General features: G+C 32.7%; 1 protein-coding gene across 8 annotated transcripts in view; it reads right to left on the reverse strand.

Moving 5' to 3' along the window:
- LOC145291908 (calmodulin-binding transcription activator 2-like) overlaps positions 1 to 17987 on the reverse strand; it is a 2646613-nt gene that overhangs the window by 297107 nt on the left and 2331519 nt on the right. For all 8 annotated transcript variants that reach the window (XM_080137802.1, XM_080137770.1, XM_080137753.1 and 5 more), the window contains one exon: positions 15403 to 15449. In XM_080137802.1, the coding sequence (XP_079993928.1) occupies positions 15403 to 15449 (47 nt within the window). The remainder of the gene's footprint in view (positions 1 to 15402; positions 15450 to 17987) is intronic.

The following is a 17987-nucleotide window of genomic DNA, read 5'->3' on the forward strand; positions in this document are numbered from 1 at the left end:
TTTTTTATTTTATTTATCTAAAATAAAACTTAATAACAAAACAAGGTTGAATTTGAATAATATTAACAGATTTGCTTATTTATATCGTAATCCAATTATTACCAGAATACATGTTGCATATAAATACTTGTGTGTGTATATATATATATATATATATATATATATATATATATATATATATATATATATATATATCCACATATATATATATAGATAGATAGATAGATACATATATACATGCATACATAAATGCATACACACACACATATATATATACATATATATATGTACATATATATATATGTATATATATATACACACACATAAATACATATATATATATATGTGTGTGTATATATATATGTGTGTGTATATATATATGTGTGTGTGTGGGTGTATGCATATATATGCACACATATATATACATATATTGACGGTGGAAATAATTATATGTATATATTTGAAGGCGGTTAAAGAACTATTGAAGCATTCTTTAAATATGGATCCATCAAGATGTGTGAAACTCATCAGAGCTTAAATATAATAATAGGATTATAACCAAGACGAAGCCATATATATATAATGGTATATATAGATTTATTTACTGACGTAATAAGGAAAAAAACGTAAATTGAAGGAGGTGTTATATGCTCTTTATACCTCAATAGTCCGAAGCCTAATGCTTCTCATCTGAAGAGGGGCTACAGTGCTAGGTTGCAAAGTGAGGAACTTATAAAATCATATAAAAATAATCTTTTATTTTCCATTCAAGTCTAAGGTATTTGTAATGCATACACGCTAATGATGCCCTAACCAAGTAAAAGACGAATACATACATGATGAACAAGAAAGTAATGTTTGAAAGATTATATAAAAATATATACGAATGCAAGAAAGTGTGTAGATGCATTTAGATAGAAACAACACCCAAGCAGTGAATTAGTTGAAACATTGTAAAAGCCGTAAAATCATTGCTGGTATGTACATCCGTAGACTTGGAGTAAGAACATTCGAATCATATCGATCTATACCGCCTTGCTGGATTAGGTTGAAATTTCTGTTGGAAAAAAAAAAACAAAACAAAAAACATTGCAGTGTGGATATTACAGTTTGTAAGGGATTTGTGGATTTGTAGGAAGCTTATGTAGATTTGTTAATTTAAAGTTAAGGGGTGAAAAGCTAGTATTGGCGTTTATATCATGATGTAACTGGTTTCACACGAAATTTTTTTCCCAAAATGGAATTCCAAGGAATAAGGAAATAATTACCTTCATCTTGTATTTCTTGTATGCGAACGATGAATGCTGTAAACCATACTTTAAAAACTTTGATTCCTTACACCCCCCATACTCACACCCGCACAATATATTTCTCTCTCTCTCTCTATATATATATATATATATATATATATATATATATATACATATTGTGTGTGCAAAATCAAGACTTCAACACAAGGTGTTGATGGCAACAAAAAGTGTATTTCATTTTACATTACAATTGTTTCAATGTCTAGTTCGACAATTTCAAGCATTATATCGTTTGAAAATTTTCAAAAACCAGCATTTCTTCAGACTTTATGAATAAACGCACTTTAGGCAATGTAGCATTTTTTGAATAGAAAGAAAAAAAGGCAGAGGAGGTAAATGTTTCTGGTATTTCCGTAACCACAACCAAGGTAAATGTATCTTGCATGCTTTTCCCGTTAGGGATTCCCCTCCGCCTTTTTTTCTTTCTATTCAAAAAATGCTACATTGCCTAAAGTGTGTTTATTCATAAAGTCTGAAGAAATGTTGGGTTTTGAAAATTTTCAAACGATATAATGCTTGAAATTGTCGAACTAGACATTGAAACAATTGTAACTTACTATTAATTTTATACACTGAACCCTTCTGCTTGTGCAGTGATAAAGCTTCTCAAATGCACTTGTGATGTCAGGCTGCATGAGGGTGTTAACTTTGGTCAAAATCGGACTGTTCCTTCTTTAATCAGATTTTTTCGATTATCTACTTTTGGTACTTATTGGAGGTATTCAAATATAAAACTTACCTAAGAACTCTCCCAGACACATAAAGTACATTTTTATGAACTATCAAAAAATCGAGCCAGCTGCTTCGGAGTCCATAGTGAATGACTTCACATAGAGAGAGACAAAGTGCTTTATACATGCATTGCTTGTCAAAATTGAAATTGAATCTTCTAAAGAGACAATATATTGTACTGATAAATTGTGGTATTTATACTTTTCATTTGTAGAACTGAATTGCATCACTAATTTAATTTTTACATATATAAGTTACCATTATCATTTCTTATGATCTAACAACTATTGTCTTTCTAAATTCATTTCAGTTGGTGGGATAAGGTAGAGGTGGTTGCCTGACTTGCTATTTGCTTCCCCACTTTATTTCACTACTTGAAATGGTTTTGTTCCAGAGTAGAAAAAAAGCACATGTTTTACGTGCTAACTTTTACATACAACTAACAGAAGAAAACCCAGTTCATCAAAGGATTTTCATCTAGTCAACCAAATCAGATTTATAATTCAGAGTCAAAAAAATAGCATGTGCAGGGTGAGTCACAGGAAACAGATATTTTTAGAACACTTCTTGCTCTTCTTGCGTATAGAATAGGTAGTGAGGAATGTAGTCTTTAAACCTGCTTTAGAAATTTTCGCAGAGTTTTGTTTTCCTTAAAAGCATCCATTTCCCGTGACTCACCTTGTATAAGATTGGACGTAGAGCTGTATATATGTATTCGGCCTAGTATTAAAAGTATAGATTGTGTGCGTTCTGCATGATCATGTTGACAACAATTCTCATTAAACTACCAAAGTTAAGCAATGGTAAGCTTGATAAATACCAGATGGGTAACCATTTGGAATACCAAACCTAGCATATAGGACGAGGTCGACACTTTTTGTTTTTTTCAGGGACCCCACCGCTTATCAAGACCCAAAAGCAACACAAGAATAAGGGCTCTGATGAACCGCAAAAAGAAAAAAAAAATCTAACGTCCTCATCTCCCCTGATGGGAGATATACATGCGTCTGGCGAGCGTTTGTGAATTTGATGTTCTCATGAAACTTACTCCTTCAGAAGTACTCGGTTCACTCCCTTCCCAAAGGGTGAGTGTCCTTTCGGTACGAAATGGTTGTGTGTATTCTGTCTAGGATCTGAGTGTAGCTTCTCTATATTCTGCTTATGAATGTGTTCATGTAAATCTTATGGTTAATTTCAAAACTAAAAGTGCGTACGATGCAAATTAAGTGTTCAATTTTTTTTTTCTAATTGTGAAAAAAGTGTAGGTGTGAAACTTTAAAAAAAGAAAAAAGTGTAGGTGTGAAACTTTAAAAAAAGAAAGAAGTAAAAAACAACAAAAGAAAAACAGAACAAATAAAAAAATGCATGTACTTTTTAGATGCAATTGAGCATCTCTTGGCGCTCATCTGTCAGGCTGTAGGTAAGTCTGTCACACTTAAGTTTGAAATAGGAATTTTTCATTGCTTTCGATGTATCTTAAGAATTCTTGGTCTTGTTTTGTTTTTAAGTTTTGATTATTTTGATTTCTTTCTTGAAATCAAAAAAAAATTCCTAATTGTAGTTTGGAATTAAAAACAAAAATCCAAAGTCATTTTATAGTGTTGGGACGATTAATTGGAATCTAGAATTGGAAAAATCGAACCTTTTTGGGGTGTCAGTACTATTATTGGAATCGTAAAAAATTGTGACTATTTTCTGAAGTCAAAAAGCGATTCTTATAATTGTCTGTTTTCTTTTAATAATAACATTTAATTTATCATTGTTGGTACAACTAAAAAAAAAAAAAAAATGGTATGAATTGATCTAAAATTATTAGTGAAACTACAAACCATAGATCAAACACTACAAATGTAGTTTTATGCTTGCAAAAATATATGCTCATATTACAGTAATCCAAATAAATAAATAAATAAATAAATAAAAACAACAAATCTATAGTCAAATATTTAAAAAATTTAAAAGAACCTGAATTGTATCAGAATTTTGAAAAATATTGGAATCGTCCCATCACTACTATTTTGTGTATTTAGAATATTTGATGGTCCAGATTTATTACTTGCCAAAGTAAATAAGCCGGAGTAAAAAAGATGAAGAGAAAGAGTTGGTACTTGAACTAAGTGCAAAACTGCAATATTGATTAAGACTTCCTTTCCGGATAAGTTCACTCGGCTTGAACAAGCAGCAGCAGCAGCAGCAGCTGTAGGGGCGGCAACTGAGATCAAAGGACATGCACAATAATCTATTATCTATTGGACATGTTTGATGAATATCTCCAGAGTCAAAAGAAAGAAAAAGATCGTTCACTTGCCAAACACACTTTGAGCAGGATGCAGTGAAACACTTGAACGCATAAAACTCGTGCAGCAACGTTTTGAATTTTAAATTATTATGTAACATTGCAAGGGCAGATAACTCAAGGGTAGCATAACATAATGACACATGCACACAGAACTAAGATTCAATCAATAGACAAATAGCTTAGAATTAAGATAGATAACGGTCGACTATACAACATCAGAAGCTTTTCTTTTAAACAAAAAGAAAACACGAGATTATTTAGATATGGATCAGCACTTATGCTCATTCTGCCTATGATCAAAGTGTAGTTTCTGTAGATTTTAAGAGCAAAGTGTAGCGTCTGGGAATTGTGTATAGGATTAAAGTGCAGCTTTTGCGCATTCTATATGAGATCAAAGTGTATCGTTGTTTATGACCAAAGTGTAGCTTCTGTGTACTTTGTTTAGAATCCAAGTAGTTTATCTTCCTCCTACGACAGGAAGATGTGACACAAGGGTGGGAAAGTGGGATTTGAAAAGCCAGCGCCCTAGAGGAAGAGAACTCTGGGTTGAAAAACACATCTGGACAGCTTCGTCAGCATTCACCGGTAGGTGCGCCCCGGGCGATTGACAATAAACTAACTCATTCTTAAAGGGTTAGAAGGCAAAGCATCATAGAGTAATCTGTCTATGATCAGTGTGTAGTTTCTGTGTATTCAGTTTGTTATAATTATGTATACTTTCTGTCTATATAATTATCTAGCTAGACATTTAAATGGGCCATGTCGGGTACGTCTGCTAGTCTATAAAAGTGAGAACGTGTGTGTGTGTGTGTGTGTGTGTGTGTGTGTGTGTGTGTGTGTGTGTGTGAGAGGACAACTCTCAACAAATTTTTGATCTACAGACTTGAAATATTCAGAAATGTAGAAAACTTTCTAATCGGTTTTCATCTGGAAAAATGGGCTGCTAAGGGTTAAAAATTGAAAAATTGGCACTTGGGGATTATCAGTTTTTAAAAAATCTTTTTGTCTCCACTGTTTCACGACTGTGCATGCGCGAATCGTTCATATGACAGCTTCCTTATGTTAAGAACATGTAAGTTTGCAATCTGGCCTAATGGTTATCGTACTTGACTCACTGTCTTTAGGTTTTGGTTTCGATCTCAGCTCAAGTATTGTTTTTTTTTTTACTTGCAAGAAGCGAACTGTTTAGAAAAAACATAATACTTGCATGCACATGTCACACTTTCCAGTTTTTTTTATAAGTAATTTAACGTTACGTTTAATACCGAGCAACGCCGGATACATCTGCTAGTATATCTATAAGAGTGAGAATGTGTGTGTGTATGAGGACAACTATCAACCTATATACTCAACGAATTTTCGATCTACAGACTTGAAATTTGGTATATAGGATATTCAGACATGTGAAAAATATTTTAATCAGTTTTCATCTGAAAAAAAAGAGCTGCTTAAAGGTCAAAATTGAAAAAGTTGGTACTTAGAGGGCATCGGATTTTTATTTGTTTGTCAACTGTTTCACATTAGAGTATAATTTTGACAGGATTTGGCAGTAGCAGTATAGAGTATGTTTATAGGAGTAGGTATTATATGATCCAATCCTGTTAAAATCCCACTGTAGCATATTCAAAGTGCCATAATTATCTAATAATTCCCTAAATAACCTTCTGTCCTCCATCCAATGTATACCCCCTGTAGAAAGCCCCCAAATATTGACTATTGCTAGACGTCGCATCCATATATTGTTACCTAGCATATTCCCTCCTCTTCTGATGAGAAGCATTAGACTTTGAAATGCCTAGCATAGACCTTTCATAACTCCTACACACTGTATTGTATTCCCTTGTTTCAAATTGATAAATAAATATGTATGCATCAGTATATATTTTCCTATTATCAATATCTTTCTCTCTTGTATCTAAGCTCTATACCTACATGTCGAGCTTTTTATTACGTCAAAAGTCTCCGTTTAAAGAATCCTTATATGCTTATTTGATTCCCTTATATGGATATATATGTTACAAAAGATCAGAATAACATCGATACTGTCAGTTTCAAATCCAAAACAAAGGGGAACAATATCTGGTCGCCTATGGCGGACTCTCTTTAGCACCCGTTTATATTTATCTGTACCTCTATTTGAGTTTTAATCTTTAACTTCCTCGAGAAAATAAAATATCACAGGGTTTTTACATACAACATATGACACCATCTTCGAGGAGACAGATATAAACAGAGGCTGAAAAGAATGCGACATAGGTAACTAAAGATTGCTCTGATTTGTTTGAATTTGAAACCGACGGTACCAATGTTTTCTGATCTTCTATAACGCATATATGGATAACTATTACACTCTTATTTTGAAATTTCTTAATAATCGAATACTCTGCTGGGGTTCTATCCCATTAGCCTTATATATATATATATATATATATATATATATATATATATATATATATATATATATATATACTTCAGAATAAAATTATCTAACAATCAACTGGTATGGAAACCTGTGATTATAAGTTTTACAAGATATTACTGGCAGTAATATTCTATAAGTACTATCCCACCTAAATAAGAATTGCTCGATATATAAGATAGAGCAAATAAATCAAATTTTTAGTCATTCAATGAATTTAAAAATTTATGACGTGAAATGTTTGAGTTTCAAATCAAAAGATTTTTTTATTATTCTATGTAAGACAAAGAATACATTTGAAATATCACACTGCGTTTGAAATACATTTGAAATACCACACTACTATCAAAGACATTCACTTCTGATTTTACGATGCAATTTGGATGTGTATTTGTATATGCTTTTCATTAAATTTCCTTACTCTATGACATTTAAATACCTAAACAACTTTTAATTGTGTTTTCCATGTCTTACTGACTTCTCTTATGAAGAGATGGTAGACATCGAAATCCTATAGGATAAGGAATTGTGATATTTCAAATGCATTCTTCAAATGTATTCTTCGTCTTTGTAGAATAATAAAAATCTTTTGATTTGAAATTCAAACATTTCGCATAATAAATTTTTAAATTCATTGAATGGCTAAAATTTTATATATATATATATATATATATATATATATATATATATATATATATATATATATATATATATATATATATATCCTAGCCGACCGCCTGGCGTTGCCTGGTCGTATTTTAACCAAAACATACAACTTTCCATCACCTTCATCCCTTTTTAAAAAATGGAATCGCCCGATCGGCGAAGACAAGGTTCAAGCAAGCAAGCAGGGACAGCCAAACGTAAAATGATTGACATCATAAAGAACGAATAGTGTTTGTTAAAAGCTGTGTGTGTTTGTTTGAAAGACGCAGTAGCATACATAACTGCTGGTTGCTGCTGCTGCTGCTAAAGTTAAGAAATTATATAAGAAATAATATAACAAACAACGGTCACAGATGGTCTGCTGGTTAATACAATCAACAATTATTTGTTCTGTATAAAATAAAAAAAAAACATCAATTTTCTAATGTTATTTCAATATTTTATCACAGTAAATAATTTTTACACTTCGTATTATTTAAAAAAATATCTTAGGAATTGAATTATCCTGTATTTAAACAGAAAAGGTCGAAATAGATATACCATATTTTCTTGGGTATAATACGACTTTGTCTTTTTAAACATAAACAATGAGAATACATTACAGTATTGTGCATATATGATCACTAGGGCTAGGATAACAGCATATTCTTTTCATTGTTTTGGCTCTCGAATCTGTATCCGTTGATATCTTATATGCTTCTATATAGAGTGATGTGGTTCTCGGTTGAGTAATTAAGTCTAACTGTGTCAGATATATCCTCGAGAGTCGTAACAATGAAAAGAATATGCTGTTGTCATAGGCCTAATGATCACAAGCATTCTCTACTTAATGAGAACTAATACTGATGTAAGATGTTTATATTGCACTTTTCTTAGATGCTTCCTCAAATTTTGATGAGTACATTTATCAGTTATTCTCCCCATACCAGTTTGAAACAGCATTTTCTTTGCAAGACAATTAAATTGATTGGGTATATATTATTTTAGATGCGTCCAAGAGTTAATCTGTATTCGATGCTTCCATTTGAGCATGACAAAGCATACGTTTCTGAATTTTTGAGATGAGGATTGGTTATTAGTATTATTTACATTCATTAGACTATTGTTCTCATCTTGTGTGTCATTTTCATAATGTTTCGGTCGATGTAATCTCCGATTTTCTTCAGGTGTATCTTGTTGAACTCGCGAATGTTTCTGCCAAACTCGGGAATTTTGACAGAATTTCGAACAGAACCCTTATTATTTACTTCACAAGGGTAGCATGCTCTTGTTCCATCAGCCATGACTGGACAGAGGTCCTAAGTAATTCGCAATTGTATTTTTTGGTCGCCCACACTGAGAATTGAACCTTTAATCTTCAGGAGAATATCACTTTTAAAATTGATTTTACCAAGTACTCTAATCACTATGCCACGGTCCTTGCGACCGAAACGTTGTGAAAATGACACTCAACATGAGAATAGTTGTTCGATGAACCCAAATAATATGGATGACAGATCATGATCTTTTTTCTGATGCTTCAATTTAAGCATGACAGTTGCATGGTTTTTCGTTTGCCATGCTTAAATCTAAAATAGCATGGTCGTTGGTTTGTCATGCTTAAGTTTGAAATAACATGCCCGTTGGTCTGTCATACTTAAGTTTAAAATATCATTTTCGTTGGTCTATCATGCTTAAGTTTAAAATAGCATGTTCCTTGGTCTGTTATGCTTAAGTTTGAAATAACATTTTCGTTGTTCTGTCATGCTTAAGTTTGAAATAACATTTTCGTTGGTCTGTCATGCTTAAGTTTGAAATAACATTTTCGTTGGTCTGTCATGCTTAAGTTTAATATAAAGCATGGTTGTTGGTCTGTTATACTTGACTTTGAAATATTATTGCTGTTGCTTTACCACACCTCACTTTGAAAGATAATTTTCGTTTTATGTCATTTGTAAGTTAGAAATAGCATGCTCGTTGGTCTGTCACGCTTACATTTAAAACAACTTTTTCGTTAGTCTGCTATGCTTAAGTTTACAATATTATTTTCATCACTAAACGCACAGAGTAAATGCATCTTAAGTATGGATCTGTTCTCATGAATAAAAGTAAAAAAAACATTATTAAAAAAAAGGATATAACATTTCTTGTTGGAAAAAAGTAGTTTTACAGAAACATAAGACCCACCCACTTTCCCCTCTTAGTAAAAACAACAACAACAACAACAAAAATCCCTAGAAGGATATATTAATGACCTCAAGCAAACATCATTCACCAAATTTATTTCAAAATGCTGGTTCCACTTTGCTTTCATAGTCCGCATCTATTCAGAACTGTTCTCTGGTTGCATCTCGAAAATGCCTAATTTCTCCAAGACTACAGTCAGGCTGCATCGGATCAATAGAAACCTTCATTGAATGGGAAAGGGAAAGCAACAACCGACTTTCGTTTGTATACATCATAGACAATCTCCATGCACAGTAATTCCATAATTACCATGTTAGCTCAATAATCCACACAGAGGAAGACAACATCCTCGAACATTAGGTTAGGATACAGGCATGCATATAATTGCCCGGATGAGAGAAAATACAAAAATGGGAGAAAGCTATCCATAGAAAATCACTAGCTTTCAAGTAAGTCCATGAACAGAATCAACCAAATAAAAGAAAAGAAAACAAATTACATATTATATAAAATTATTAAAGCAGTAGTTCGCAACCATTTTTGTTTCTTGTCCCCGGCAATCCCTATTCACAGGATTTAATAATCTCCCCCACCCCCCTTTTCAAAATGGTGGCATTGAAAAAGTGCATTCCAAATAATATGCATTTAATATTGAAAATCCGTTTTTTCTTTTAATCTTCTTTTCTATGAACTGAATAGCGATAGCTAATGTTTGAAGGAATTTTGAAAAACTTGAATGAAAGTAATTTTATTACATTCATGACAGACTAAAGTGGAGCATGCATCAATGAACAACATTCAATGGAGTATTTGAAAAGAAAAGTGAAACAGTTATCTTTATTTTCAAATTAATCTGACGGATTCAATAATTTAATGTCTTGTAAATTAAGCACAATCAGTAGTTTGTTAAACGATTAACGGCCCATTAGTTTGGCGTTGCAGCTATTTTTAGGTTTAGTTCGATCACAGATTCTTTCTAGTATAAATAATCTAAGTGTTGAGTTTGCTGTCATACTGAAGTTTGAAAAAGCGTTTTCGTATTTGTCATGCTAAGTTTAAAATGGCATTTCGTTCGTCTGTTATGCTCAAGTTTGAAATAGCATTTTCGTTGGTTTTTATACCCAAGTTTAAAATAACATATTCGTGGGTGTGTCATGCTTAAGTTTGAAATAGCATATTCGTTGGCCTGTTATGCCCAAGTTTAAAATAACATATTCGTTGGTGTTTCATACTTAAGTTTGAAATAGCATATTCGTTGGTGTGTCATGCTTAAGTTTAAAGGAACATAAATTTAAGTATAAAGTAACACTATTAAATTAACAAGTAACATTATTAACGTATAAAGTAACACTATTAACGTAACAGGTAGAAGTAGCACTATTCAAACATAAAGTAACATAAATTTAAGTATAAAGTAACGCTATTAAAATACAAAATAACACTAATGAATAACAAGAAGCATTATTAAAGTATAAAATTACACTAATGGATGACAAGTAACACTATTAAAGTATAAAGTAACACGATTAAAGTAACAGTACCATCTTTATTCAAGTAACAACTAGAAGTAACATTATTGCACATTTGAATAAAGGCAATAAAATTATTTTGTTAGAAATAAAAAAATATTATAAAATGTATATTTCTAAAACTAAAACAAAGATTATATCCAGCCAATGAATAACTTAAGAGAAACAAAGACTTAGTTTGTCATCTTCAAACATTGGTTTTAGTTTGACTCATGTTTCAGCTACGTTGAGCCTTATTGACACTCGTACCTTCCTCAAAGTGTAGATGGTTCAACTCGGTTATAATGAAGATTGTCTACTCTTTTTAATTTCTGTTTTTTGCTGTCCATTTGGCTGGATAATCAGACATGGTTACGCAGAAAAGGAAGTCATTCTTAACATGAAGAAATGAGGTGGGTTTTCACATTATCTGAGAGGAAGATAATTATTAATCAGAAGGGACCATATCTTTCTCTTCACCATCCTCGCGTCTGTGGAGCAGAAACCAGAAGTCAAAAAGAGCAAACAACCTTGACTGTAATCTTTCAACGTTTTTAATAAAAGCTGACCATCACACACCAAACCAATCTGTGCGAGTAACAATTTTATTGATTATGAATATATATTTTCTTTTACTGATTATTAGTCGCTCTGAGTAAGCTCTATAAGCATGTATGTTTTTCGTATTATTTGGATTCTATAGACTACTGTTATCATTTTGAGTGTTATTTTTACAACGTTTCGGTCGATATAAGCTTCGGCCTTCTTCAGGTATATCTTGTCGAACTTGAGAACTTTTCTGTTGAACTCGAGAATTTGCATAGAATTTCGAATCGTACCCTTTAATTATTTTCAAATGATTCGCATGTTCTCGTTCCATCAGCCATGGATGGGTAGAAGCCCTAAGTAATTTACAATTGTATTTTGAGTGTCACCTGCACTGACGATTGAACCTACAACCCCCAGGAGAGTGTAACTAACAACTGAATTTTTATCAAGTATTTTATTTACTACGTTTCTGTTCGAAATTCTGTGTAGATTCCCGAGTTCGGCAGAAATATTCCCAAGTTCGACAAGATACTTGGCAGTTACATCAATCAAAACGTTGTGAAAAAATAACACCGAAGAATGAGAACAGTAATGTGAAGAATCCAAATAATACGGATAATCAATGTCCATCTCAAAAATCCATAAACAGACAAATGTAAGGATTGTGTATCTATGGACGAAACAAATAATTCATATAGACAATAAAATACAAATGATTTAGTCTTATAAAATAGCTTTGGTATGATCCACAAATGGAAGTGCCTTCTGTAGCTGTACTAAAAAAGGGAAGATTATATATATATATATATATATATATATATATATATATATGTGTGTGTGTGTGTGTGTGTGTGTGTGTGTGTGTGTGTCTATGTATATATATATATGCTCACAAAACGAAAATTTATTTATATTGCCATTGATCTATTTTTATCTAATGTACCTACACACACAGATAAAGATATGACAGTTCGATAGAAATCTAAGCTCGGCTTTAGAAATAAATAAAGATAAAACCGGTGGATGGAGAAAGAGAGGAAATATCTGCCCCGGGAATCTTTTGGAAGATGGGACTACACAAATCATTATGGATTATCAAAATAAATAAGAATTATCTGACTCAAAAGTATTTCTTTTGTGTAGGGTAAAAAAAAAAAAAAAAAGAAAGAAAAAAGAAAAATGCATCCGTTATGTGGAGAAATTAAAAGAGGCCGAGAAGAATTGATTCAAGGAGGGACATTCAAGACTTGGAACCACAAATCAACAAGCGGAGAAAGGAAGTTTTACTCATGCGAACTAAAGTGGTAAGAGATAACAGAGGCTTCTAATCATTAAGCTAGATCACATTTATATTTGTTTTTTTTTTTACTCTTTTTTTGCATACCAAAACGATGTATATTGGCATTGGAACGTATGTTATATATAACATATTCCAATTCGGATGTTGTGATCAAGGGTTCAATTTTGGAGAAGACAGCGATAAACTAAGAATATTGTTTCATAGTCAGTTTTATCACCTTTGACCCTGAATGAACAAAGAGAAAGGAGGAGGAGAGATGACAGAAGCGTGAGTGGATAGATATCAAATAAGAGTGAAGAGTTCTAACAATATATAGGGAGAGATGATGAGAGTAATAGACAGAAACTTAGTAAAAGATGCGTGACGTAGTGATTAGAGTATGGCTAATTAGAACAATTAAAATGGATTTTTATTTAAAAAATAACCCAGTTCCAAAACCAATTGATTTTGTATGATTAAAAGATATAAGAAAATAGTCTTTGAGAAACAAACGATGACTTTATTATATTAATAGACCAGCAGTGCTACCCAGCATTGCCCAAAGCAAAAGTGTAACATAACTTTTATTCCTTTCTTTTTTTCCACCCTCTTTCTTCTTTGCTCCACCCGTTTCTCATTTTGGATAGACACACTTACATAACTGGAGTTGATGTAAGGGAAATAACTCTAAAAAATATCAGAATTACTTGCCGTTACAGAATAACATTAAAACATGTGCGTTAGTGTTGATAATATTAAATGATATACATGGCCATTTCATCTCCAAATAATGAATTTTCTATATTTTAGATATTATAAACCCGGGATTCTGCTGATCAAAAAAAAAAAAAAAAAAAGAAGCTTTGTAGGTGTTATTGTGTACTTTTCAAGTTTTAGCAGGACACTCAAACATTTTCCTTTTATATGATAGATGGCCAGATGCAATTTGATGTCATATCCTATTAAACGTAGAGTTGGAACCCTAGCAGGTACTACCACTTTGATCCAGGTTAGATATGAGCATCAGCATTCTATTTATCAGTTATGTACAATAAGTTCTGTGTATGAAACTCCATATAAAAACATAACTTACACCATTAATAATTACAATAAATGTTATAAATAAGTATGTGACGATATTAAGAACCTGAATTGTAGCATGTTTTTAGTGTTGCTATGTAGCAGTCATAAAAGAAAAGACTTATTTTCTCTGACAAGTAGGCAGTCTGGTCACACTTACCAATCAGCTTTTAGGGTGTATGAATTCCATCTGACTCCAAATGAGTTATTTACGTTCATTTGAGAATCACAGTCGGTTGGCAGAGAAAATCCTGCAAGCAACAAGGAAAAGCGTCTTTTTTCTCTTTCCTGTTTCTATCCGCTAGATGCTCCTATATTTGTCTGAATATAACTGGTAACCGATCATTGATGGCTTAGAGAACTTTCTATTCTTCTTTTTTTCACTTAAACATTGTTAACTTTCTTCCCCTTGTACCAATGGTATAGGTTATTAAATAAACCCTTTTACCATTATTATTTAATTGGAATTCATTATTGAGATGAGTATTATTTATTAATTTATTTATTGCCGACTATTATCCTCATCTTTCTTAATTGTTGTTTTACGACGTTTCGGCCAACTATTCCTCTGGCCTTCCTCAGGTGGTAACCGCAACGGATAGGAACTTCGAATTACTGCCATCCACAGCTGTTGTCATCTCACCACATTTTGGTCAAGTAAGCCTCTGGCCAGCTTTGGGCACGATTGAAATCGCTATCATCAGACAATTCTCACCGTAGAGATTCAACGTCTCTATCCACTGCGCCACGGGCCCCTTCGGGGGAAAAAATCGTGAAATAACAACTAAGAAAGATGAGTATAATAGTCCTTTCATCTTTCGTTATAAAAAAATGATTTTGTTTTTATTTTTGTGTGACGGATTTTGTTACATACTAATACTATCATAGAAGTGCAGTTCATTTCTATAGCTATACCATAAAACAAAAATACATTAAAAAGAAAATAGCAGTTTTAGAAACATGTCATATGAGTAATTTGAACATTTTCCAGCAACCAAAAATGAATTTCAAGATTGTTATGCGATCAAACACGTGGGTCTAAGTAAAAGTTGCTGAGGAAAAATATATATGAAAAATATTGTATATATATATATATATATATATATATATATATATATATATATATATATTTTAGTTGAGATGGTAATTAATAAAAACGGAAGAAAGTGCTCAATACGCGTTTTATTTTTTATTACCGTATCTTTCTGTTAAGTTACATTATTGTTTCGGCTACACGGCCGTTTTTTTTGGCCGTCTGTAGCGTCCTCAGACTTTTACAGAAATGTTCGTTATTTTGGGATGAAAGATATATATATTCATTATTCACACACACACACACACACACTCATATATATGTGTGTGCGTGCGTGCGCGTGCGCACATGAAATACTTACCACATGTTCTGAATCTTGAATGCCTTCTCCCGGGCGACCAGTGGAAACTAAAAAAAAAAAAAAAAAAACAGAAATGAAAAAGAAATCTCACATTGATTCATCAAATCTCAACTTTCATACAAAGGTAATGAAACAGAAAAGTCACTGACGAATAAAGAACGTTGGCATGCAGAAATCTGACAACCGAAAAAACGGCAACACTGAAGTTCGCCATTTTTAGCTACCTAATTATTAAAAAAAAAAATCAGCATTTATTCATTTAGCCATTATTATTATTTTTTTTTTTTTCCTATAGAACTGAAGACACGGCATATTTTAATCAACGGTTATGAATTGCAACACAAAAAATACCAATCTTCAAAATAATATTAACCAACATTGATTTGTATATATAAAAGCTGCATATCAACATAAGCAGCATCTTGACTAAACTCTGCATTCATCTTATTCATAGTTACTCTTCTTGACAATAAGTGCATATACACAGCGCTTGATCTACAGAACTATGATCCTCACAAATGTCAGGTGAGAGCGACCATCGACATTTTTGGTCTGAACTTTTTTCATGCACGTATTATTTGGATTCTTTGGACTACTGTTCTCATCTTGAGTGTTATTTTGACAACGTTTCGGTCGATGTAACCTCCGATCTTCTTCATGTGTATCTACACAGAACTTGGAACTAATCTGTGGCGCAGTGGATAGAGGAGACGATAGAGTTCAGTTGTAAAAGCTAAACTCTTCTGGAGGCTGATAGTTCAATCCTCAGTGCGGGTGACACCCAAAATACAACCACGAAATATTTATGACTTCTACCCATTATGGCTGACGGAACAAGAACAAGGTACCCCCATCGATTAAATAAAGAGTACTGTTTGAAACTCCACGCAGATTCCTGAGATCGGCAGAAAGATTCCCAAGTTAGAAAAGATACATCCGAAGAAGGTCGGAGGTTAGATAGATCAAAGCGTTGTGTAAGATGAGAACAATAATCCGAATAATCAAAATAATACGAATAATCAATCCTCATCTAAAAATTTAGAAACCTTTTTCATGTATACAGGGTATCTCAAAAATGTACTCACACTTTAACATGCTACCGTTTATGCATTGCAGGTGCAATTAATTAATCACAAGCAGCAAATCAACATAGTTTGGAAGAGAGGAAGTTTGTTCTGAAATGTTATTGGACGAGCGAAAATGTCATTGAAGTGCAAAGACTATTCAGAAGAGAATTTGTAAAAGTGCCACCAATGAACCATTGCTTGCATCAGAGACAAATTTGAAGCAGATGGAATCGTCCAGAATATCAACAAGAAACATTCTGGACGACCACAGACATCTACAAGCCCTGGAAAAAAAGATCAAATGCAAGAAATACTCCACTGATCACCACAGAAATCACTTCGACAAACTCACATCTCAAAAGATAGCGTCTATTGCATCATGAAGCGTCTGCAGCCGAAATTCTACATTCCAATACTAATTCATGTTCTAAATAAAGATGATCCTGACTGGAGAGTTCAATTCTGGAAATTATATTTTGCAAAATGTGCAGAAGATGCAAAATTTTCATACAAATAAAGCGATGAAGCAACCTTTAAATTAAATTGCCCTATTAATCGCCATAATTGCGTGAACTGGTGTCCTATATTATTGCCAGGTTGTTTTGAAAGGTTTACGGCTTAAATTGACACCAATCATGACAGGCTTCCTTCGGTTGTATTTCTCAACATGTTGAAAAGCACGTTAGGTCTTGATTACATCAACCAAAACATTGTGGAAATAACACTCAAGAACAGTCTGAAAAATTCCAATAATACGAATATTAGTGTTATTTAAAACTACCAGGACCTGTTAACCGGCGTTGCCTAATGGAAGCATGACAGAGCCAGAACAGAATCGTTAAAGGACCCCCTCGAAAACAAATTAAACTACGGTTGTTGTTGGTGGTCACTGCCGTCCCTGTTAAACAACGGACACTGGCCCAAATTAAATAATCTGGCTTCTACTGTCACGCATTGTTCTCCAAAGGCAACTAATGGAAGCCACTGTCTGTGATTGTCTGCATTTTGGTAACTGGCGATTAGTGTTGGTTTGGTGCTGTCATCGGTAGATAATTGCTTTCTACTGATGACAGCATCTTTCAAGCTGGCCATCGTTTTCCTTCTCATATACTGCATGCATTTTTTTCTTCAAAGTAGCTCTAGCAAATTTTCTAAATGTTAAAATACAGCGTAGAAAGTAAAAGTGATTAAAACAAACTAATATATAACAAATAAGTGTTTCCGTAGTCAATAAAATGTACGTTGAAACCTACCTGCATAATATTTTTGTGTTTTAACTAATTTACAAGTGTTTAATCAGTTCTAAAAAGAAAGTGTGTATATGATAAGTCACAGCTTTGTAACCTAGGTAATCGGTCAAAAATATAAAATTAAATTTAATCGTCAACAGGAATAAAGAATGCAAAAAAAAAAATATAGCATTTTATTATCACGATTGAATGTGTTTACAAAGATGTTCGAACATTACATTAGATAGTGACTATTAGCCTAGCTGTATTGACTTTGTATGTAGCATCT

The sequence above is a fragment of the Euprymna scolopes genome, chromosome 2 (assembly GCF_053919585.1).
Source record: "Euprymna scolopes isolate OS-2025 chromosome 2, ASM5391958v1, whole genome shotgun sequence".
In the NCBI taxonomy this organism is placed as follows: domain Eukaryota; kingdom Metazoa; phylum Mollusca; class Cephalopoda; order Sepiida; family Sepiolidae; genus Euprymna; species Euprymna scolopes.